Consider the following 25,632-nt stretch of genomic DNA (forward strand, 5'->3'; position numbering starts at 1 on the left):
AAATACACCTGTGTTCGTTGTCCATAACATACGCCTGCCCATACCATAACGCCATCGCCACCATGGGCCACTCGATCCACAATATTGACATCAGCAAACCGCTCACCCACACAACACGCTGTCTGCCATCTGCCCTGTACAGTCAAAACCGGGATTCATCCGTGAAGAGAACACCTCTCCAAAGTGCCAGACACCATCGAATGTGAGCATTTGCCCACTCAAGTCAGTTACGACGACGAACTGCAGTCAGGTCGAGACCCCGATGAGGATGACGAGCATGCAGATGAGCTTCCCTGAGACGGTTTCTGACAGTTTCTGCAGAAATTCTTTGGTTATGCAAACCGATTGTTGCAGCAGCTGTCTGGGTGGCTGGTCTCAGACCATCTTGGAGGTAAGATTCTGGATGTGGAGGTCCTGGGCTGGTGTGGTTACACGTGGTCTGCGGTTGTGAGGCCGGTTGGATGTACTGCCAAATTCTCTGAAACGCCTCTGGAGACGGCTTATGGTAGAGAAATGAACAATCAATTCACGGGCAACAGCTCTGGTGGACATTCCTGCAGTCAGCATGCCAATTGCACGCTCCCTCAAAACTTGTGACATCTGTGGCATTGTGCTGTGTGATAAAACTGCACATTTTAAAATGGCCTTTTATTGTGGCCAGCCTAAGGCACACCTGTGCAATAATCATGCTGTCTAATCAGCATCTTGATATGCCACACCTGTCAGGTGGATGGATTATCTTGGCAAAGGAGAAGTGCTCACTAACACAGATTTAGTCAGATTTGTGAACAATATTTGAGAGAAATAGACCTTTTGTTTCAGCAAGAAAAACAAAACTTTTATTCAAATTCTGATTATATTTAGTCTAGAAACCTTTTTTTTACATCATGTTACAGTGAGAAGATTTGCGAGCTTGCAGAAAAAAATCTGGCGTTTAACCATGAGTGAAGTTTGACTTATTTGAACAGAATGGCCAATCAGAGGTGTTCAAGAATCAATAGATATGTCTGTGATTGGCTACATTGCTCAACGATAGAAAAACATGTTTTAAATAGAAAGTTGATGTTCTCCAGTGTGCAAACACAAATGGAGCATTTACCCAATCTGTTTGCCAATATCCTTTTATTACATTTTCAACTTAGGGTGCTTTTCACTGCATGGAAAATGTGGCGTGAAAGCGTGAGAAATGTGTTAATTAAAGGCAGCATATGGGCAGGAATGGAAAAAATACTCTTCAACCACACGCTACTGACACACACACATCTTTCACACCTCAGACACACGCTCACAGACTGAAATCAACCACAAACGTCCAGCAGTATGCTAATGCAGATGCTGTTTATACACTCATCAAATCAACCCACATTTCTGTACAGAGGAAAATAAATAATAAAATAGACAACACCTTTTGATGAGGCATCTGTGTTCGTATTTACACGTATGGTATGGTCATTTCATGCCAACTTTTAAGTCAAACATTGAAAACGTTCCAATACGGGCCATATAATATAGATCATTCTTAGGAGGCCATTTCATTATTCCATCTGTAAGCACGTCAAACCCCATCAGAGTGATCCTGCTGTCCTATGATTTCCTCTCGGCTGAACCTGGTATTTAGAAAAGGTTAAATGTGGGTCATCTCATGGTGATGGTTCCATACTCTACGTGATCCTCCTGTTTAACTTTCTGTAAAAATGCATAACAAAACAAAATAAAAAATAAATAATAATAATTAAATTCATAATTCATCATTTAAAATTCAAAATTCAAAAAGTTCATTCTGAACATCACTGAAATTCAATGTGATTAGCATTTTCACTCTCTTTATTCCCTCTTTACTGCCAAATTAACATGAAGCAGCTTTGGTGTTTGGTGAACAACACAAAATTTATTCTGAATCTGCCTTATAGGTTTTATTTAAAATTCTAAATTTAAAATCAAGTGACCTTGCATGGATTTAGAGTATTGTACAAGGAAAAGCAGTGATGTCAAGAACTGACGTAAATAAATACAGCATCAGTAGCTCATGTTGGGCACTGGAAATATAAATAAATGCCCTATAAACATACCCTTGAGTATTATGGGATATTAGTCATTGTTTCAATTATCTTAGGGCCTTTTTAATTATCTGATATTATGCTGTTGTGTGTGTGATGCATGTGATAAAGTCATTATACAGACAAAACACAAGCGCACAGATCTACATCTGATGTGCTGAAATGATACAGAGAAATATAAATTATCTTACCAATTTATATGCGTTTCTTTTGTAGAACGTTGGCTCGGCATAAGTGATCTCTTTTTCAGGAGTCTCAACTGTTTGAACAATAAAAGATATGTTAAAACAACAAAATTCAGTCTTTACTCAGTCTGTTTCTTTACAACATGTTTTACTATTAAGACTAAACAAAATTAAAGTATTAATGCACACGATATGAATAAATGTTAAAATCTGTAAACAGCATTAGCAAATTTAATTTGATGCTATAAGTTCTCTCTCTCACACACACACACACACACACACACACACGCACACACACTCGTTTATCATTAAATTTAGAGGGACAATCTTTATACATAATTTATAAATCAAACCCAGACAGAATGTGTGAGTAATTTGGATTCTTTGTATGGTAAAATTTAAACAGCATTGCAATCAACATGTTCAACAAGTCCATAGAGATTTTAATACAGACATGCAATCTGATTTGGTGTTTGACAGTTTCTGTCGATTATACTCATAACTACACATTATTATCAGGGCCGGATTATCCAATGGGCCCAAGCGAGGGGAAGAAAACATTTTTAGGAGTGTCTTTACGTTAAGTGCAAATAGCGCGCTTATTGGCAAACGCTATTTACAGTAACTCCTGCCACCAGTGACTGGTTGACGCATTTGTAATTGTTTCAGTGGTATAGGCAGTAGAGCGTCAAGCTGACAAAATCTTTTGATGCGATCGACGCAGGTTCGGATCCGCATTTTGCTGAGCTGTGTACAATTACTTTCACTCTATAGGCCTCTTGAAACATGAGCAGAACGAACTTTTGTGTAAATCATTCATAAAGCCGTTCTGACGTAGACTAAACTTTGGAATTCATGAAAATGTTCTATTTTCAACATGTTAGTTGGTACTAAAGAAATGTACACCTGCTCCTTGTGTAAATATGGGCGTAAAACATTCTGTGCTCTTTTTGGCAAACTGATGGCACTGTGTTTTGATGCACTGACATATTTTATAAGTTTCTAAGTTATTAATATTATAAATTATTTTTATTAATACCCTTACAGAAAAACCACATAAATTTAACATGTTTTCCACATGTGATCACATGTTTTCCACATGTGATCACATGTTTTCCACATGTGGTCACATGTGTCCATATATTTTCCACATGTTATCACATGTCCATACATTTTTTTTCACATGTGATCACATGTGTCCATATATTTTCCACATGTTATCACGTGTCCATACATTTTTTTTCACATGTGATCACGTGTCCATATATTTTCCACATGTGACCACTTGTGTACATATATTTTTCACATGTGATCACATGAAGACAACATGTCACCACATGTTGCAACATAAGAGCACATGTGACACATGTGGATCACATGTGGAAAATGTTTCCTTGTGTTATAATAGGTTATCACATGTGGAAAATGTTTCCATGTGTTAAAATAGGTTTTCACATGTGGATCATATGTTAGCTACATGTAACAAATACTGTGCATTTTCAGCTTCACACTGTATGTTGACTTTTAATTTGTTCCTATTCCCTGCTTCCCATTGTAGTCCCTTGTAGCTTTCTTTATTTGTTGTAATGTAGGCTACTGTAGTTGCAAAGTTACTTTGGCTATATAAGCTAGTTAGTAAAATAAAAGTTAAATAAAATAAAGTTCATACTACTGATATATGATTTATCAATTATACGTTACATACCACTTATGATTAATATGTGCTCATTTGATACACCTTGTTATTAGCTTGTACCTGTAATTGTTGATCATCAGGTAGCATAATAACTAATACATACACACACACACACCCACCCACACACACACACACACACACACACACACACGATATATTTATATATATTATAATATGTATTATATATGCTTCACCTAATTTTTTTTATTGAGGAACAACATTACAAAACAATTTTAATAAAATTAATATTATTAACATTACAATAATATCATTAATAAATTCTTCTTCTTCTTCTTAATATTATTAATAATAATAATAAATCACAAGACGCAAAACATAGATACATAATATTTTACAATAGATGTACCTTTAACATTTTTCACAACCCCTAAAAAAAATATAAATATTTATAAATATAAATAAAAAAAAAACAAATAAAATAAAAAAAGCTCATTACAGAAAGGATTTTGAATTTGCGAGCATGGTGATGACGTTATTTCCTCTCATCCAACGGCTGCTGCTGACAGCCACAATGATGCCGGGGAAGAAATGATCGGAAATAAAACATCCATTCGAGACGGTGTATTTAAAAATGGTAAATATTTGGTCGACATCATATTCATAATGCCAAATAGTCTTTAATAACGCTTATTCCATTTTGAAATTTTGACTGAAGAAGTGGGAGTTCTGCGCGTGCTCATCATTCGAACTATAACGGTCATCTACCACTGCACTGTAAAAAATAAAAAGTTGAGTTAACTCAAAAAAATGAAGCAACCAGCTGCAAAGCTTTTTTGAGTTTACTGAACTTCAGGCCTACACTGTTAAAAAAAAAGAAAGTTGAGCCAACTTAAATTTTTAAGGCAACAAACTTAAAATGCCTTAAAATGTCAAGTTATGTGGACTTAAATTGTGAAGTTGTCTTAACTGACAATAAAGTTGACAGGACTTACAAAAACAAGTGCAATAAACATCATTTACGTTTTGTGAACTTAAATTGTGAAGTTGTCTTAACTAAGAATAAAGCTGAATAGACTAAAGTGCAATGAACAATATCACTTTAAAAATTTAAAATGACAAGTTCACTGTAAAACCCGACTAGTCACGTTAACTCAAATCGTTTGAGTAAACCAATTCCCTTTGGCTTAAACCATGTAAGTTTTAAAACTTGCAGTTAAGTAATTAAGTGATTAATTAAGTGCTGATTGAGCATTAGTGATGAACACCTGCTGTTAACAAACACAATCACTGACAGAAAGAGAAACACAACAACTGACTTTAGACACGCTTAGATGAAATCTACTGAAATAAAATACATTAAATCTCTCAAGATCTGATTAAACAACCCCACAAACAGCATCACCAGCTCCACTTATTAATAACCAGACTGACTTTATTTCTGTCAGACATCTACAGAAGATCTGATTGAGAATTAACTAAGGTTTAGATGTTGATTTATCGTTTCATTTGAAGTAACCATGTTAGAGATCAGTGTCTGCTTTAGTTGGGCTCTTGACCCTTGACTTTTGTGTTAGTTTTTTTTTTTTTTTCCTGGCTGTTGTAACCGTGTGTTCTTCCAACATATTTGTTACAAATCAAAAGCCTAGAGAAAATAATCAGTAGTTGGTTGTTATTTGTTTATAATGGCGATCATTTGTTAGTGAACTGATCTCATCTTAGCGTTAACGTGGACGTGTTGTGTGTCTAATCTCTGACTCAATGTATGTTGTATTGATTATAGTAAAAGTGATTCTAAGAGCCACTGGTTCTGCGACAGTCAGTTGATATAAAGGACTTTCCAAGCAGTTTGTCCACAAAAAAAGTTTTAATCTATGGAGCAATTAGACTCACAGACATCAAGAATCAGCTTAGAACCTCAACAATGGTGACTATTACATTTTTTTAATCATGCTGCAATGCATGCTGGGATCCATGGATGAGTTTTGTACTATACTAGTACCCAGCATGCATTGCAGCATGATTTAAAATGTAAAAAAAAAATTAATAGTCACCATTGTTGAGGTTCACAAGCTGATTCTTGATGTCTGTGTGAGTCTAATTGCTCCCATAGATTATTAGAATTAGGCTCTTAGAATCACTTTTACTATAATCAATACAATATCCATTGAGTCAGAGATTAGACACACAACATGTCCATGTTTACGCTAAAATGAGATCAGTTCACTAACAAATGATCGTCATTATAAACAAATAACAACCAACTACTGATTATTTTCTCTAGGCTTTTGATTTGTAACTAATATGTTGGAAGAACACATGGTTACAACAGCCAGGGGAAAAAAAACTAACACAAAAGTCAAGGGTCAAGAGTCCAACTAAAGCAGACACTGATCTCTAACATGGTTACTTCAAATGAAACGATAAATCAACATCTAAACCTTAGTTAATTCTCAATAAGATCTTCTGTAGATGTCTGACAGAAATAAAGTCAGTCTGGTTATTAATAAGTGGAGCTGGTGATGCTGTTTGTGGGGTTGTTTAATCAGATCTTGAGAGATTTAATGTATTTTATTTCAGTTGATTTCATCTAAGCATGTGTCTAAAGTCAGTTGTTGTGTTTCTTTCTGTCAGTGATTGTGTTTGTTAACAGCAGGTGTTCATCACTAATGCTCAATCAGCACTTAATTAATCACTTAATTACTTAACTGCAAGTTTTAAAACTTACATGGTTTAAGCCAAAGGGAATTGGTTTACCCAAACGATTTGAGTTAACGTGACTAGTCGGGTTTTACAGTGAACTTGTCATTTTAAATTTTTAAAGTGATATTGTTCATTGCATTTTAGTCTATTCAGCTTTATTCTTAGTTAAGACAACTTCACAATTTAAGTTCACAAAACTTGACATTTTAAGGCAGCACGAACACTTACTTTTTTAAGTTGAAACAACAATACATTTTTTTACAGTGTTGAGCGAACTTACAAAAACATTTTTTACCAGCTTCAGCAGATTTTTGAGTTTGCTCAACTTGTTTTTTGTGGGAGATTCTCACATTTCTGTTGTATGAACTTAAAACAACAAGTTGAGAAAACTCAAAAATCTGCTGAAGTTTGTTGCCTTAAAATTTTAAGTTGGCTGAACTTTTTTTTTTTTTTACAGCACTGTAAGCCTATAGGCCTGAAGTTCAGTAAACTCAAAAAAGCTTTGCAGCTGGTTGCTTTATTTTTTTAAGTTAACTCAACTTTTATTTTGTACAGTGTGTATGCTGAGGAAAAGGTAAGCAAAAATATCTTTAATTAGTAGTGTTTACACATTTAATGTTGAATTTCAGTTTTTATAGCTGAAATGGGTTATATTTTAAAACATTTCATAGTTTTCTGCATCAAACGTTTGAACTTAGCGTCCTGTTTGCCAATTGTATGTGCGGTCATTTCGACTGGAAATAAGCTGGTTAAGCGCGCGGTCACAGTCACCGTTGGTCGGCGACTTTTCACGCGAATGTCCCACTTTGTCCCACTTTGACCCACTTTGACCGTGGGAGAAATCAGTTTGGGACAGAGAGTAAAACCTTTGCACTGCAAGAGGTAGCTGCCACTCCATCAGCCACCACTGTCCGTTACCGTTGAATGAATGAATGAATCAGCTGTTTGATTACTCGCTCGCCACATGCTGGCCGTTTTACACTATTTAATGTATCATTTCCTGTTTCAACGATTTGATGTAGCTGTTTTCAAAACGTTGTATTTAAGACAATGTTTAAGTATTATGCAATTATAACTATGTGAGTAAACTCAGCAAGTATAGATCACCTGCATAAATTCATCAGGCCTCTGTAACTATTTTAACACTTTAAATGTCACATATATACATATTGTCAAATCTAGCCTAGTCAATGCAATAATGCTACATTAATTTACCAGGTTATTCATTCATTTAACTTACAGTTTTTCTTTTAGGCTCTTGCTCGCTCAAGTTGTAGAGACATGGCTACATAAATATTTAGCAACTAATTGTTTTGAAGCAATATTGACAAGATCGTTTAAAAGATGAAATGACCCACTGTGGAAATACAGTCAGTACTTTGTTCTTGATGTCTTTCTATTTACTTTTAGGGATAAGCATTTCAACAGAGCCACATCACCAAATGGTAAAGACTTTTTCAAAATTACACATTCTGTCACTGAAAGTAGTACACTTGGTTTTTGTTTTTGCTATTTGATATTTTGTCTTTTGCTATTTTTCTATTCTGGTTGCATTAAAGATGTGAACACGTTATTTGTGATTGGAATATTTCTGATTGGAATATTTAAAATCATGTTTGTTGAGGGAACTTCACTGTCAACAGTATACTCTTCAGTTTTTTTTTTTTTTTTATAGGCATTACACACTGTCCTTCCTGTGTGTTTGGCTTTTTCAGAACCTGCTCGGTGAGTCTCCTTGATTAACTGACAGGACAACTCTATGTATTTCATCAAAATACCAAAGTGTTTTTACTCATACTGCTGTTTAGTCAGTTCATCAACATTTGATTGGTTTTTCTACATCTGTGTTACTATATCTGTGTTGTTTTGTTCAAACTAATTAGCCATTTATTTGAAAGGGACAGCTCACCTAAAAACTTAAATTCAGTCACATGCGACTCATGGCTCCTAGAAGATTTTGCACATACTTTATGTTCTGAGGTGAATATATCTGTTGTTTTCTGCCCATCAGAACAACAAATCAAGTTCTTGCATTATTTTGGTCTGGAGATCTTCACCTCATAAAAGACAATAGATGAGTAATACTTTTGAGTTTTCTGAGAGTCATGTTTTGCAGTGTTTTAAACCTTGAAATTTTTACAATGTTCATCTTTCCTTGGTGAGCTGAAGTGAAATGTTGAGCAAATATATTCTCACAAACGCAGTCCTCCACACCAGACCAACAGAATTTTTCAAATAAAAATTTGTTTGATTTTTCACCAATTCTTAATTTCCCCTTTTGTGGTATCAAAAAGAAAGGCCATATGGCATAAGAGTAAATAATGACTGAATTTTCAATTTTGGGTGACCTTTAGCTTGGCATCAGTCTTTGTGAGATTATTTGTCAAAAACCTTTTTAAATTAAAAAAATAAATAAAAATAAATTATGGTTAAAAAAATAATTAAATTGAACACTACTATTTTTGGACACCATGGATTTGTTTGTGATTTGTATCTCTCTTTCATTCATTCATTTAGGACAAGTCTGATGAGTGGAGATGTTGCTGTGGCCCTCTTTACAGACGATACAAATTTCATTACCAACCTGTGAAAATCTATTTCACAGGTTATAAAAAAATATTTCACGTTATCTCATGGGTTTCACATGGGATTACATGTGATCCCATGGGTTTCACATAAGTACCATGAGTTTCACATGGGAATATATGTGTGTTTCACATGGGAATATACCATGGGTTTCACATGGGAATTTACATGTGATCCCATGGGTTTCACATAGGAAAGTACCATGGGTTTCACATGGCAATATGCGTGTGTTCCACATGGGAATATACCATGGGTTTCACATGGGAATTTACATGTGATCCCATGGGTTTCACATAGGAAAGTACCATGGGTTTCACATGGCAATATGCGTGTGTTCCACATGGGAATATACCATGGGTTTCACATGGGAATTTACATGTGATCCCATGGGTTTCACATAGGAAAGTACCATGGGTTTCACATGCCAATATGCGTGTGTTCCACATGGGAATACACACGTGTTTCACATGTGATCTCATGGTTTTCACATGGGATTCACATGGAAATTCACATGAAAGTGTTCCAAAAACACACATTTCCCATGTGCAAAGCACACACTTCACATGTGCAAAAATATATTCTAGGGATGGGCAACTGGCGGCCAATTGTCTTTTAGTTCGGCCCGCTGGATTAGACTAAATGGATTATATTAAGTAAATAATGTAAAGATTGCTTTGACTAAGATGTTAATACTATCTCTAACCAGGAGAGGTCTCTAGTTTCCAGCTGCTCACCGTATTAATTACATTGTAGTAGGACAGTCCAAGTAGGTATAACTGCAGACCGGAGATCCCCAAAATGGGGCGTGAACTCCATAAGTGGGCAGAACCTCCAAAATGGGGTGGGGTCTCTTCGCGCAAATACTTTCACCATTGGCTCTGACTTCAGCCAATTGTTATTGACTTACATTTCAAAATAACACTTTTTAAATTAAACATTGTTTCTAGTTTTATCTAAAATAAAATATGATATATAAATCAATATTCTCCTTGAGAGCAGAGCCCAAAGCTAGTGGCCAGTGGTGTTCGGACCGGAGTTTGAACCTCTGTTTTATGATATGAACGGGAATCACCCACGAGCTCTCTCCCGCGAGCCGTCCCAGCTCAGCGCAGGAGAAAGATTTTACTCTGTCGCTGTGTTTTAAGCAACGGGGGCGTCCCGGGGCTTGAAATTCACAGGGTAGGATACCGCAGTAAAGATAGTTTGCGGTTCGATATTCAGATTTATTTTGGCTATTAATACGCAGTGCGCTGTCATAGACACGCAAATAATACTGAATGACATTCTCCATGATTTGTGAATTCAGTTTACAGTGTCCTCCGGGCCGAAATCGGGTTTTTTTTTTCGTAGGGATCCTTAATTTTATAATGGCTATAGCTCCAAAAATTGGACAATTGGAAGACTGAAAACGGTGTCATCTTCACCAGCTTGATCTGTGATTTTTTTCACAGAAAAGCTTTTGTCCACAGACCCCTTGGTAAGTCCGCTATAAGGAAAGTGAAAGATAGGCGTTCTTCATGTTTAAACGCGTCTACTGCCAAATGAACACGCAGATGGCTGGAATAAAATTATTGTTTTAGCTCGAGTTCCATTTGTGAAAACTTTCACAATCGCATTTTATCGCGTGGCAGTGTTTCTCTTTGCTCTGGCCCCTTTTCTTGTATAACAATGTTATATGGCGCTATTGAATAAAGGGTCATAATTCTAAAAATATAGTCTAAATGTTTTTTAGCCAAAAACATATATGAAATATATGTTGCAAACAAGGAAGCTGAATGAAAAATATTTTGTTAATAAAATACATATATTTAGTTTCAACCTTTACATACCAAAGCATATTTCTAAATTGGGTTTTCAGGGCAAGAAAATGCATTTTGTTGGACTGTCAAATGCTTTTAAAATATATATTTCTGTATTTAAAATACATTTTCAAAAATATACAAAAAATAAAATAAATGGCCCAAGACGTATTGGTAGAAAATATATTTAAGTAAATATTTTTTAAATTTAAAAATATATTAATTACATATTATATATTAATATACTTATTATTATATATTTGATGTATGTATTATTTACCTAAATATAGGTAAATATATGTTATTTAAGGCAATATAGCATTTTTGTATGTTTTTTATTTAAATGTATTTAAAATGTAAAAATATTTTTCAAAGATATACAAATTTGGGTCAGCTGACCCTGCTCTGAGTCATGTACATCACTATTGTGATCTGTGACAACTTTCACAGTTCAGTACGGGTCAGCTGACCCTTCCCTGGGTCACTAACATCACTATTCTGACCTGTGAAAAATTCTGAGGTAAGTGCGGTCAGCTGACCCTTCCCTGGGTCACTAACATCACTATTCTGATCTGTGAAAACTTTCTGAGGTAAGTACGGGTCATCTGACCCTACCCTGGGTCACTAACATCACTATTCTGATCTGTGAAAACTTTCACAGTTCAGTACGGGTCAGCTGACCCTTCCTTGGGTCACTAACATCACTATTCTGACCTGTGAAAACTTTCTGAGGTAAGTACGGGTCAGCTGACCCTTCCCTGGGTCACTAACATCACTATTCTGATCTGTGAAAACTTTCTGAGGTAAGTACGGGTCAGCTGACCCTTCCCTAGGTCACTAACATCACTATTCTGATCTGTGAAAACTTTCACAGTTCAGTACGGGTCAGCTGACCCTTCCTTGGGTCACTAACATCACTATTCTGACCTGTGAAAACTTTCTGAGGTAAGTAATGGTCAGCTGACCCTTCCCTGGGTCACTAACATCACTATTCTGATCTGTGAAAACTTTCTGAGGTAAGTACGGGTCAGCTGACCCTACCCTGGGTCACTACCATCACTATTCTGATCTGTGAAAACTTTCTGAGGTAAGTACGGGTCAGCTGACCCTTCCCTGGGTCACTAACATCACTATTCTGATCTGTGAAAACTTTCTGAGGTAAGTACGGGTCAGCTGACCCTTCCCTGGGTCACTAACATCACTATTCTGATCTGTGAAAACTTTCTGAGGTAAGTCGGGTCAGCTGACCCTTCCCTGGGTCACTAACATCACTATTCTGATTTGTGAAAACTTTCACAGTTCAGTACGGGTCAGCTGACCCTTCCCTGGGTCACTAACATCACTATTCTGACCTGTGAAAACTTTCACAGTTCAGTACGGGTCAGCTGACCCTTCCCTGGGTCACTAACATCACTATTCTGATCTGTGAAAACTTTCTGAGGTAAGTACGTGTCAGCTGACCCTTCCCTGGGTCACTAACATCACTATTCTGATCTGTGAAAACTTTCTGAGGTAAGTACGGGTCAGCTGACCCTTCCCTGGGTCACTAACATCACTATTCTGATCTGTGAAAACTTTCTGAGGTAAGTACGTGTCAGCTGACCCTTCCCTGGGTCACTAACATCACTATTCTGATCTGTGAAAACTTTCTGAGGTAAGTACGGGTCAGCTGACCCTTCCCTGGGTCACTAACATCAATATTCTGATCTGTGAAAACTTTCTGAGGTAAATGCGTGTCAGCTGACCCTTCTCTGGGTCGCTAACATCACTATTCTGATCTGTGAAAACTTTCTGAGGTAAGTACGGGTCAGCTGACCCTTCCCTGGGTCACTAACATCACTATTCTGATCTGTGAAAACTTTCTGAGGTAAGTACGTGTCAGCTGACCCTTCCCTGGGTCACTAACATCACTATTCTGATCTGTGAAAACTTTCTGAGGTAAGTACGGGTCAGCTGACCCTACCCTGGGTCACTAACATCACTATTCTGAACTGTGAAAACTTTCTGAGATAAGTACGGGTCAGCTGACCCTTCTCTGGGTCACTAACATCACTATTCTGATCTGTGAAAACTTTCACAGTTCAGTATGGGTCAGCTGACCCTTTCCTGGGTCACTAACATCACTATTCTGATCTATGAAAACTTTCACAGTTCAGTATGGGTCAGCTGACCCTTCCCTGGGTCACTAACATGACTATTCAGATCTGTGAAAACTGTGAAAACTTTCTGACGCAGGGAAACTCAGCTGACCCGTACTGAACTGTGAAAGTTTTCACAGGTCAGAATAGTGATGTTAGTGACCTAGGGTAGGGTCAGCTGACCCGTACTTACCTCAGAAAGTTTTCACTGATCAGAATAGTGATGTACATGACTCAGAGGAGGGTCAGCTGACCCAAATTTGTATATCTTTGAAAATATATTTTTACATTTTAAATACATTTTAAATAAAAGCATACAAAAAATGTAAAAGAAAAATTGCTATATTGCCTTAAATAACATATATTTACCTATATGGTAAATAATACATACAACAAATATACAATAATAAATATATATTAAATATATAATATATTATTTAAAATGTATTTTTAATTAAAAAAATATATTTACTTAAATATATTTTCTACCAATACGTCTTGGGCCATTTATTTGATTTTTTTTTATATATTTTTGAAAATGTATTTTAAATACAGAAATATATATGTTTAAAAGCATTTGACAGTCCATCAAAATGCATTTTCTTGCCCCTGAAAAACCCATTTAGAAATATGCTTTGGTATGTAAAAGTTGAAACTAAATATATTGATTTTATTAACAAAACATTTTTCATTCAGCTTCCTTGTTTGCAACATATATTTCATATATGTTTTTGGCTAAAAAACATTTAGACTATATTTTTAGAATTATGACCCTTTATTCAATAGCGCCATATAACATTGTTATACAAGAAAAGGGCCAGAGCAAAGAGAAACACTGCCACGCGATAAAATGCGATTGTGAAAGTTTTCACAAATGGAACTCGAGCTAAAACAATAATTTTTATTCCAGCCATCTGCGTGTTCATTTGGCAGTAGACGTTTAAACATGAAGAACGCCTATCTTTCACTTTCCTTATAGCGGACTTACCAAGGGGTCTGTGGACAAAAGCTTTTCTGTGAAAAAATTCACAGATCAAGCTGGTGAAGATGACACCGTTTTCAGTCTTCCAATTGTCCAATTTTTGGAGCTATAGCCATTATAAAATTAAGGATCCCTACGAAAAAAAAAAAACGATTTCGGCCCGGAGGACACTGTAAACTGAATTCACAAATCATGGAGAATGTCATTCAGTATTATTTGCGTGTCTATTACAGCGCAATGCGTATTAATAGCCAAAAGAAATCTGAATATCGAACCGCAAACTATCTTTACTGCGGTGGGTAGGATGGGGTAGTGAAGCTGGGTGTAACTAAAAAGGTGCCATTGTCCGGTGAGGTCCGGTTGGGGAGTTATGAACGGCCCGGCTCGGAGATCTTGTGTCGCATAATCATAATAGGTGTGTTCGACTTCACGCGGCGCCGCACAGACCTATCGGCGAGAGCAGCCGCTTGCAGTCGGGGGCGGAATTGAAAGCGGAGACGTGAAGTCGGACTCTGCTCCCGGTAGTAATGCTCTCGCGGTGTTTGGATACTCTTATCACAAATGAAGTGAATAGGCTTGTTTGAGATTAGCAAAATCTGCGCAGAACCGATCACCGGTGATCACCGCGAGATGCATGCCAGTTAGAAATGTGTCCGTGTTACGTCAGCCTTGCTCTAATGTAATGCTGACGTGTGCCAAAAAACTCTCGCGACGGCGAGGCGGCTGTGTCGGATTGAGCAGTCGCGTGCAGTTGCTCCACCGACTGCGTGATCAAAAGCATGATGGGAAACGCCTGACTGACGACACAGCTGAATGCTCATTGGTTCAGACAACCGTGATGCTGCTCTTCTAAAATGTGTTATTTTTTTTTAATCTGATTTCATGCGATTATGTATCTAAATTATGCATGAATATTTCCTAACACTATGACAGTGCGATCTCTGTGTGAGATATGTGATTGTTGTCATATTTCTATAAAAAACTAAAATACACGTTTGTATTAAAGTAAAAATGAAGGATAAATATGCCTTTCGTATGGAAGTAAATAGCAAGCACTTTGAGTGTCTTGTTCATCATATTTATTTTTATATAAAGGCAACAGAACTGAAATTATATCATGTTTATCAGCAGCACAGCATATGAGTGAGAATAACGCGATATCTGCCTTTGATCTCGTTGGTATCTGTTCCACTTCGAGAGGTCAGAACTGTCCGTCTTGACTGCGCTTATTTCACTAATTTCCAACATTATAAAACTGCTAGCAAGTAGCAACTTCAGACACGTGAGTAAGGTTATTAATTTTATTAAAGCGATTCCTGAAAATTACCAGGTGTTATGGCATAAATCAATGTGACATCTTATTACACCAACAAACGAATAGCCTATTTTAGTATTTAATGAGAGTTTAGATAGTTCGACAAAATAAGCCGTGAATTTTGTTCTCCCCAGTTATTTTCAAGCACGTGCTGCGTAACCTATTATTGCTAGCTTAGTCAGTGTTTGATTTGATCAAAATTAGTGTTGAAAGACACGCTACTGCTCCACTGACAACACATTAGTTACTCCACTGCACACTTCAGACCACTTCCTCATCACTTCGAACCTCACACTAACTCCTGACACAGCACACACTCCCCCGCAGTTCACCTTTCACCACAACCTACGCTCTCTCTCTCTCTCCCTCTTGCCTTTCCTCAATGGTTTCATCTGCACTTCCTTCACCCTCTGAATTTTCAGCACTGGACACAAACAGTGATACTGACACTCTTTGCTCCAGTCTAACATCTTGCTTAGACAACTTTTGCCCCCTTTCATCCAGACCAGCACGCACTACCCCCTCTGCCCCCTGGCTGTCTGATGTTCTCCGTGAACATCGCGCTAAACTAAGGGCTGCAGAGAGGAAGAGGCACAAATCAAAACACTCTTAGTGCGTATCAGTCACTCCTCTCTTCCTTCTCTGTAAATGTCTCCACTGCTAAAACGACATACTATCACAACAAAATCAACAACTGTTCTGACTCTCGCACACTTTTCAAAACTTTCTTTTCTCTGTCCTCCTCCCCATCCTCCTTCATCAACTCTTACAGCTGATGACTTTGCAAATTTTCTTCACAAATAAAACAAGAACCATCAGTGACCAATTCCTCACACCACAAACTGATAACTTCATGCCGACAAATACACACTCTCTCACCTCCTTCTCTCCTCTCTCGGAGACGGAAGTTTCCAAACTCATCCTTTCCAATCATCCCACTACTTGTCCACTGGATCCTATCCCCACTCACGTCCTTCAAGCCATTTCTTCTTGAGTCATACCTGCGCTTACTCACATTATCAACACCTCTCTTCGCACTGGTACATTTCCCACATCATTTAAATGCATTTAACAGCATTTAACCCCACTGCTTAAAAAACCCTCTCTAAATCCAGCACTTTTAGAACACTACAGACCGGTATCCCTTCTTCCATTCACTGCAAAGACACTTGAGTGAGTTGTGTTCAACCAACTCTCTTTTTTTCTTGCACAGAACAATCTTCTGGACAACAACCAATCTGGCTTCAGAAGCGACCACTCTACTGAGACTGCCCTACTGTCAGTTACAGAGGCCCTGAGACTGGTAAGAGCGGCTTCCATCTGGACTCATCTTACTGGACCTGTCTGTTGCTTTTGATACAGTTAACCATCAGATCCTCTCTCAGAAAGATGGGCATCTCAGGAACCGTGCTCCTATGGTTCGAATCTTACCTCTCAGATAGGTCCTTCAGGGTGTCTTGGGTGAGGTTTCAAAGTCACAACTTCTAGACTCTGGGGTGCCTCAAGGCTCAGTGCTTGGACCACTTCTCTTCTCCATCTACATGTCGTCATTAGGATCGGTCATTCAGAAGCTTGACTTTTCTTTTCACTGCTATGCTGATGATACTCACCTCTACTTCTCATTCCAACCAGATGATCCGACGGTAGCTGCTCGCATTGCAGCCTGTCTGAGTGACATTTCTAGCTGGATGAAAGACCATCACCTTCAGCTCAACCTTGCCAAGACAGAACTGCTCGTGGTCTCAGCCAATCAATCACTTCACCACAACTTCTCTATAAAGCTGGGTTCGTCAACCATAACTCCTTCCAGGACATCCAGGAACCTTGCAGTTGTGATCGATGATCAGTTAACCTTCACAGACCATATTGCTACAACTGCCCGGTCCTGCAGATTTGCCTAATACAACATTAGGAAGATTAGGCCCTTCCTGTCAGAGCAAGCCGCACAACTCCTTGTCCAAGCTCTTGTTCTCTCCAGACTGGACTATTGTAACGCGCTCTTGGCAGGCCTTCCTGCAAGTATTATCAAGCCTCTGCAACTGATCCAGAACGCAGCAGCCAGAGTGGTCTTTAATGAACCAAAGAAAGCTCACGTTACCCCTCTCTTCATCAGGTTACACTGACTACCAATAGCTGCTCGCATCAAATTCAAGGTACTGATGATTGCCTACAAGACAACAACTAATGCTGCACCAATATATGTAAACTCACTAGTTCAAACTTATGCACCCTCCAGAAGCTTGTGTTCAGCAAGTGAACGACGCCTTGTGGTGCCATCACAAAGAGGTACCAAATCTCTCTCACGGACCTTTTCCTGGACTGTACCCAGCTGGTGGAATGACCTCCCAATCTCAATTCGAACAGCTGAGTCTTTAGCCATTTTCAAAAATCATCTAAAGACACATCTTTTTCGCCAGAAAAAAAAAAAAAAAAACTAGCTACGTGTACTGTGCTGGCCTAACTGAGACTTGTCATGGCACTTGTATACTGCTGCACTCTCGATGGTCTGATTGCTTCTATTGTTCTCATTTGTACGTCGCTTTGGATAAAAGCATCTGCTAAATGATTAAATGTAAATGTAAATGAAAGATAGCATTATTTTATAATATTTACAGCTTGCTCTTATTTTCTGTGTTATTGTACAATTCTGGAATACTTAATGTTTTCTAACAAAATAAAAAACATTAAAGTAAAAATGTTAAAATAAAATGTATAATACAGTATATAATAAAATAATTATTTGTAACATATTTTAGTACTATGTAGGTCTACTGTATGTATTACTGTATTAACTACTATTATTTCATACTAATATTACTACTACATTTACTATTAGTAGTAGTAGTAGTATGTGTAAGAAAAATAATATTGCACGTTCTTTTTATTGTACTTTACAAATCTCAAAGTGCTACCACAGACAATATCAGTAACACAATAACAGTGTAACAATTAGAAATAAGTTCTGTAATAATTACAAATAAGATCTTTGGAATAAAATGTGGCCTTGAGTTTATTTTCATCAAAATATCAAGTAATCTGCGTAGAATTGACAATATGAGCTCTGTTGGGTTGTCTAAATAATTTGCGTGTGACTTGTGTATTTTTTCCCAGATGGATATTGCAATTGAAAAAGGGGGGTCTCTGCTGCAGTCATTTCCACTGTCCATTTTGTGATGCCTCAGTTTTCCAACCAACACGGTTGGCAAAAGTGCAAACACATCTGCAGGCACATTTCAATTGATCGGTCCAGCATGAAGGTAATATTTGCAAGTGTACATCTTATTATAGTGAAAAATTGTAAGACAAACTTAAAGTGCAATCTTATACTGCTGTTTTTCAGAATTTACAATACACAGATGTGGACACCTCTGCAGAAGTCAACCACATTATCACTGCCTCTACTGCAAATCAACAATTTTAAGAAAACCTGATTTTATTAAACATTTAGCACTCTGCAAACAAAAACACCAACCACCAACCTCTCACACTAAAGCCAACTTCTGCCACAGCTCTGCCCACCATTCATGTTGGATTTTTGTGTTGCACAACATTTTTGGGCCCATAAGACATTGTGCCCAGGGGCCTCTGAATTCTTAATCTGGGCCTGATTATTATTTTTATTTTTTTATTTGTTTTCATTATAGAAACTTGAGGGTAACTACAGAAATTATCAAAATGAATTAATGATATAATGATATTATGGTTGTCAACTGACTAAAATATTTAGAGTATATTTTCAAAGTATTATTTATTGGTTAAAAGCGGTAACACTTGCCTTCTTGATCAGTTTTGCTGTGTTTCCTGCAGATGCTGAAGATCCCGACTGCAGCGACAATCAACAGAGATCCAGCAGCAGCAGCAATCAACACTATCAGAGATACAGAGTCTTCTGGAGGACCTGAAGGAGAGATTGGTGTGATTATTAAGAGAAGTGAAAGCGTCAGCGCAGGTTCTGCCAGGAAAACTAACGAGCACATGTGCCATATCAAAGTACCGCAAGAGCAAAACGAGACCAACCGCCGAGGTCAGGCGCTGCAGTTGCTCAAAATCGGCTGCGAGAGCCTTGATGACGACACACTTTATCCTCAATGGTTTTTAAATATTTTTGACGTCTTTCAGCATCCGTCTTCATCTCTACATCAACCTACACCATGATAAGTATTTATATTGTTTTATGCACTTGTGACGGATGGGTCTAGAATGGGTCTTTGCAAGAACATTCTTTGTGTTCAAGACAAAGCGCTCAGTTGCAAAGCGAGCGCTTGTCCGGTGTTCGGGTCGATTATCGTCAACAGCTATTATCGTTCATGAGATCATAAAATTTATATGTTTCTCTTTGCTAGCTACTGGTTACATTCGTTTTTCAACTATATCTTTGTCTTCAGTATTTCACAAAAATTTTCCCTTCACATAGGATAGCAAGCACACTCGGGCCGATTCTGGCTGAAATGCGGCACAGTCGGCTCAGTCTCGGCATCAGTGAGAAGATAATGGGCCAGAGTCGCGCCAACTCTACAAAACACTTCTGGCTGACAGACGGCTTTTTCTCTCTGGGCCGATCTCGGCTGAAAGCTGTTGTACGGGCAGCAGGTACTACACTCGGTGTAGTTGTGTGTATACCTCTGGCCCGAGTTGGTTTTGTCTCCGGCGGGCCACTGCTAGAATGAATGAACTCAGCCGCTGAGAGAGAGATTTGGCGGTTAATCCTGAGGAGCTTTCGGCAGGCGCAGTTCTCAAGAGGAATACTTCAGCTGCAAAAAGGTAAGTTATTTAATGTTCAATCTCGTGTTGTTTGATGTTTTAAATGCCACAAAGAGTAGTTTTTAGATGGTTTCTATTAGGAGGTTTGCGATGATAACAGTGTCAGAAAAACCATTCCGGATATATTGAGTGTTGATGAATAGGCCTAACTGTTAGGTGCGGTCTCTTTAGAAAAACAATGTGATTTATTTTATTCACATTTCTATAATTCAGATACCTTAAAGGATTTTTATGCTGCACTAATTAGGGTAAGCAGCAACACTTCCCATAATATCTAATATACTTGTTAATTTGTAAGAAGAATGACATCAATGCTTATATTAGTCCCCAGACAGCAACATAGTTTTGGCCCAGATCCAGCCCACATCTGGCCCGTGTGAAATCCATGCGGGCCAGATGTGGGCTGGATCTGGGCCGACACTGCTTGCTGTCTGGGTCGCTTATACTGACGTCTCACCCTTATCCCTAGGTTACAGTAATCAGCTGATCCAGTTGTATCCAGACCAGATGGTGGACCTGCACCCAGGAGCGACCACAACACATCCCTGAATGTCAGTGGAGACCATGTCAGCTAGACGGGGGAGATGTATGTTTGTGACTTGAAGGGTGATCTAGGGCCTATATAAGGGGAAATGGGCTTCAAAATCATGATATAGTAGAATGTTATTTACTTCCTCACCATGTATGGAAAAACACAGCTACAGAGAACTTGTGAGCTTGTAACCTTGAGTGCCTAGAGTGTATAAAGGTGGTGGAGCGTCCTCACCGTTTGTCGCACTCTGCAGAAACCTGTGTGTCTGTATGACTGTTGACCTTTGCAAAGAATAAAACCTTTTTAAAGACTAAGAGTGAGTTTGTCTCTTATGCTGGCGAGAGTTATTTAAAATTGCCCCAACATTCTCATAATTAGCTTTTTTCGACCCATTGCATGGCCTGCCGTGGCCATCAGGTAAAACTTACTATTATCATTTATGTAACCTGGCCTATCTTGCTTTCATCATTTATTCACAAAACTGGCATATCGTGTCCTTCGCAGATCACAGCCAATCGTGGCCTTCGCATAACTCTGCCTATGGTGGTCATCAGGTAAATCTGACTATTAAAATACGTACCTCTGTGCACTTCTTGTGCGACACCGTTTTACGTACCTTGATGCACGTTTCGCCGCAGTTTCAAATAGAAATGTCCACTGAGTGGCGCTAAAACACAGGTTCAATATGTGAACCCTGGCACGTTTTTATTACGTAGATATTGGTACATATTGCTGTTTTTTTTATTATGTTGCTTCAGATACGTATTGCAGCGGTTCAGAATTCAAATATCCCGGGACTGTCGCTAAAGGTTAATGCTCTATCATGTTGGAAATATGCCCTACACCAAATCCAGCCCTAAACCTACCCGATAGTGTTAAAAAATGCAAAACTGATATAAAAACATATTAGCTGATGCAACTGTGCCATTTGAACTTCCTTTTACGCAGATTTTAACTGCTTTGTTGAACCGTGGTTACACAGGATTTGAACCGGTGCTTCTCGTCTCCTAAGTCCGTCTCCGTACTCCGTGAGCTACCGAACAAACTTATCATCTATGAAAACCCATAGATATGAAGCTGGATGTGTGCAATGCTAACGTTGGGAGATTTGGAAACTGATACTTTTTAAAAGTATCAGTTTCCAAATCTCCCAGCACATTAATATTGTTTTGAAGTGATAGCATGATATTCTTCAAATAATTGTGCGAAAATTACGCTTTATTAACCGCAACTCTGTAAATTTGTGTGAAAGTGTTCATTTATTTAGGAAACTGCAGTGAAATGTACTTATTGGTACGTATTTCATGTCACGTTAAAAAGTGCACCCAGGTACGTAAATGCCATGAGACCAGGTAGATTATTGTTTAGGAAATTCGACCAATCGTGGCCTTCGCATTTCACGGCCTATCGCGGCCTTTGCACAATCAGTGTTCCTCTTCTTGTGAGTTATGCTGATCTGTTTTTCTCTATCTCTCTTTTTTGGGGGGTTTCCCTGAGTGGAAAAGCCTCAACCGGTGGGTATCAATTCACACTTCTTTTGGGGGTAGGCTCCGCCCCTGCCTTCATCTTCAGGCAAGATCAGCCAAAATCTGCATCCCCAGGATTCAGATAAAGGATGGGGCCTATGCCATTTTTACACAACTAAACATGAATTATCGTGACTCATTACCATTTGTTAATACTTTTCAGAATAAATACCATGTAAACGTTTACCTTCTCTCTGAGTCTTTTTGATAGAAGCATTAATGTAAGTGAATGTGAACATAAACACTATTATCAACTCTGCTGTACCTGAACATGTGTGACAGAGTTGACTGATGTCCAGATGTGTGGTCTGGTTGCTGATGGGATTGTTGAGCACACAGCTGTAGGTGTTGTTATCCTGATATTCCACCTCCAGAGGTAGAGAGAGACTGATGCTGAGATCAGACACACTGATGTTGGACAATAAACTGTTTCCTTTGTACCAGGAGAGAGTCACATGACCCACATTCACCACTGAACACAACAATGAACAATATGATGATGATGATGAAGATGAACAGTTTGAAGAATTACTGCTGATGACAGGAACAGACAGACGAGCTGAAAAATATGAGAAATTAATTATAAATATTAATAAATTGAGTACATATTTAGTGCTGATGAGCACTAAGTGTGTCTATATGAAAATGTCCTTATCTAAATAATTAATAAAATAAAATATGTGATGGAGAGAAAATTGATCTCTACTCACCATAGACAGAAACACTGAATGTTTTTGATGAAAGTTTAGCTGCAATGATCTCTAGTTTATAGAGTCCAGCTTGTTCAGTTGTGATGTTTGTGATGGTCAGAGATCCAGTTTGTTTGTCCAGCTTCAGTCTGTCTCTGAATATCCCATCATTATATGAGATTCCAGAGGCTCTGTTTATTTGAGCTATCGGAGTGTTTTTAGCTTCAAAATTCCACATTATTTCATCATCTTTATGTATTTGAGTAACATCAGTGTGTAGAGTAACAGAATCTCCCTCCGTCACTGACTGTGTTTCATTTGTTTCGGCACCAAACACACCTGCAGTAAACAAGAAGATTTGTCAGCTGTTGGTTTACAAAGTATGAAATCAGTTTGTAACAATTAAATGTGAAATGAATAACAGCAGCAGAGACGCAAGATAAAACAAAAGGTGACATATTATCAGACAGATGTGTGGATCAGATTTTATCTTTAATGTATTTGTATTTATTTCTGTTATAGAGCAAAATAAATGTGTGAAAGTAGCTTGAAAGTACAAGTTTAAATAACCAGTTAATATTTTCTATTACATAATTTTCATTTCATTAGTAGTTGCTAACAGTGACTGCATAAGTAGATAAAATGATTTAATTAATTTATTTATTTTTAGAATTTGCTGGGGAGGATTTGCATTTGTAATCATTGAAATTAAGTAAATATTTCTAAAACAGTAAGAGAGAAAACACAGTAGATGAAAATAATTAAATTTTAACTGTAGAAAGACCTTATTACTCTGAAAGGGAAATAAATAGCACCATCAAAATGCTCTTGTAACTTACCAATCAGATGACAGCAGCACAACCAGAACAAAATAAGCATGTGAAACATTTTTAGCTGCTCAGACTTTTTGTGGATAAGACTCAAACTGATTAAAACAAACGCAACAGAACTGTTGAACGGTGTGAATCCTCCCCCAAAAGACAGGGGTTTGACAACCCTCGTAATGCACACGCACATGCTCTGTACACAGATTTTATATAGTTATATATAGTCTTAAGACTTTTATTGTTAATTTTTAATATTAATTTTTACCATGTAACATTGATAGTTTTTAAAAGGTAGTTGCCTGACAATGTCACATATTTAAGCTAAGAAGAATATTGTGTAAATATTGGATGAACTACATTTCGTGGTACAGTAAAATCAAACCTAACTCTAGTGATTTTAAAATTGTTGTGCATATTTATTCACATCTCAGTTTAAGTGTACTGAAAAAGTACACAGTTAAAATAGTGTTTCTCAAAGTACTGAAGCTACTGAAGTTATATTCTGAGTCAAACTGAAAGCTGCTGTGGTTGTTTTTCCTTAGAAACACGGTTTGATCTGTTGGGTGGACAAACATCTTGTATGAGCATTTAGAGCTTGCATGTTTAGTTTGTAGGTGAAGGGGCTTCTTCCTGTCCTGCTGCTTTGAGCAGCTTTTAAGACGCTTTTGTCAACAGCTCCCCTTTTGCATTTTACATTTTGATGTCAAATAACTGAATGTCATATTCATACAGGAAGCTGCAGTGAGAAACCATGTGAAACACAAGCATGCACGCACAGGCACACACACACACACACACACACAATGGCATCCAACCTTTTGTTCCACTGATTTATTACTTTGTCAAGCATAAGATATTTTGTTAAGTTTTATTTAGTAGCCATAGTTTCCACTTGACTGACCACTGCAGGTGTGATTTGGACAAATATCTAGAAATATAAGAAATACATTTCCAAGCCCTTTAAATAGGTGATATCCCCCAGGGCTTTATCACCGGAGGCGGCCTTTTTTCTTTTTCTTTTTCTTTTCTTTTTCTTCCGGGAATGTTTATTTCCGAAGTTTGAATCAGTTGAACTGCTTGTTTTGCAAAATTTGTTTTGAAGCACTTATATGCCACATGCTGGTAACGCCTGCTGGTAAAACACGGTGTTGCAACTAACCGTTGATGCAATGCAACTAATATGCATAAAACAGCTTTTATTACCAATATATTGCAAATGTTTTATTGAAAGTATAATACATCGAATGCAAATCAAAATGAGTTAACAAATCATCAAATTACATTAAAATAAAGAGTCTGTAGAATGTGTCCTTTTATTCATTTGCTGGGCTTGTCTAAACAGGCCAAGATAGAAGGCTATTAACTACACCTCTTCTTTTAATCACACAAATGTCTCATTAAAATGCCTACAAATTTATTAAACTGATTTGAAATCAGGTACATATAGAGACTGGTTCAGTGGCCGTTGAGGAGCGAGTTCAGTGATGCATGGGTTCACAGAGATCTCCCCCCAATGGTGAACCACTGCAATTTCGAAATAGCCTATTCCGGAAAAAGCCTCGTTTACTGAAATCACATGACTTGTTTGATACACGCTCCGAACAGCACCCATTTTCACTAACTGCCAGTCACCTTAATTGTATGAAAAAAAGATGCAATGAATGTGACACAGTTTCTACACTGGACGCGACAAAGCGACCGTTGAAAATCTATTTGTCCTTTTCTTCAGAAGTAGTGTTAGTGCTTGAAATAGAAAATGCATAAAATTATTCAGCTTTCGTGTGCAGTGTGTGCTCACAGAGCTGTATACCGCTTTAGCTGCTGTTCTTAAAAAACACACCAGACGGCGCCATTTATCAGTTCATTAATATCAGACAA

The 25,632-nt window shown here is 37.7% G+C and overlaps 1 protein-coding gene and 1 long non-coding RNA gene across 2 annotated transcripts; one reads left to right on the plus strand and one right to left on the minus strand.

Moving 5' to 3' along the window:
* Positions 1 to 913: 913 nt before the first annotated feature.
* Positions 914 to 23,831, minus strand: LOC131529748 (SLAM family member 9-like). Its single transcript, XM_058759618.1, has 6 exons — positions 23,767 to 23,831; positions 22,949 to 23,266; positions 22,504 to 22,797; positions 19,195 to 19,317; positions 2,249 to 2,316; positions 914 to 1,686 (listed from the first exon to the last, which is right to left on the minus strand). Exons 1-6 carry the CDS (start codon positions 23,813 to 23,815, stop codon positions 1,636 to 1,638), a joined length of 903 nt encoding a protein of 300 aa, XP_058615601.1. The 5' UTR covers positions 23,816 to 23,831; the 3' UTR covers positions 914 to 1,635.
* LOC131529749 (uncharacterized) lies at positions 18,161 to 21,079 on the plus strand. Its single transcript, XR_009268204.1, has 6 exons — positions 18,161 to 18,676; positions 18,760 to 19,073; positions 19,227 to 19,577; positions 19,834 to 20,180; positions 20,394 to 20,428; positions 20,650 to 21,079. It is a non-coding gene; the product is annotated as an uncharacterized LOC131529749 (long non-coding RNA).
* Positions 23,832 to 25,632: the final 1,801 nt, after the last annotated feature.

This window comes from Onychostoma macrolepis, chromosome 22, assembly GCF_012432095.1.
Source record: "Onychostoma macrolepis isolate SWU-2019 chromosome 22, ASM1243209v1, whole genome shotgun sequence".
NCBI classification, from domain to species: Eukaryota; Metazoa; Chordata; class Actinopteri; order Cypriniformes; family Cyprinidae; genus Onychostoma; species Onychostoma macrolepis.

Bases quoted from the DNA above. Each gene is read 5' to 3' on its own strand.
- LOC131529748 (XM_058759618.1), bottom strand. From the start codon at position 23,815: ATGTTTCACATGCTTATTTTGTTCTGGTTGTGCTGCTGTCATCTGATT. The intron at 22,798-22,948 runs GTGAGTAGAGAT...CATATTTTTCAG, and splicing joins ATTCAGTGTTTCTGTCTATG to CTCGTCTGTCTGTTCCTGTC. The intron at 19,318-22,503 runs GTACAGCAGAGT...TCTCTCCTTCAG, and splicing joins ACTCTGTCACACATGTTCAG to GTCCTCCAGAAGACTCTGTA.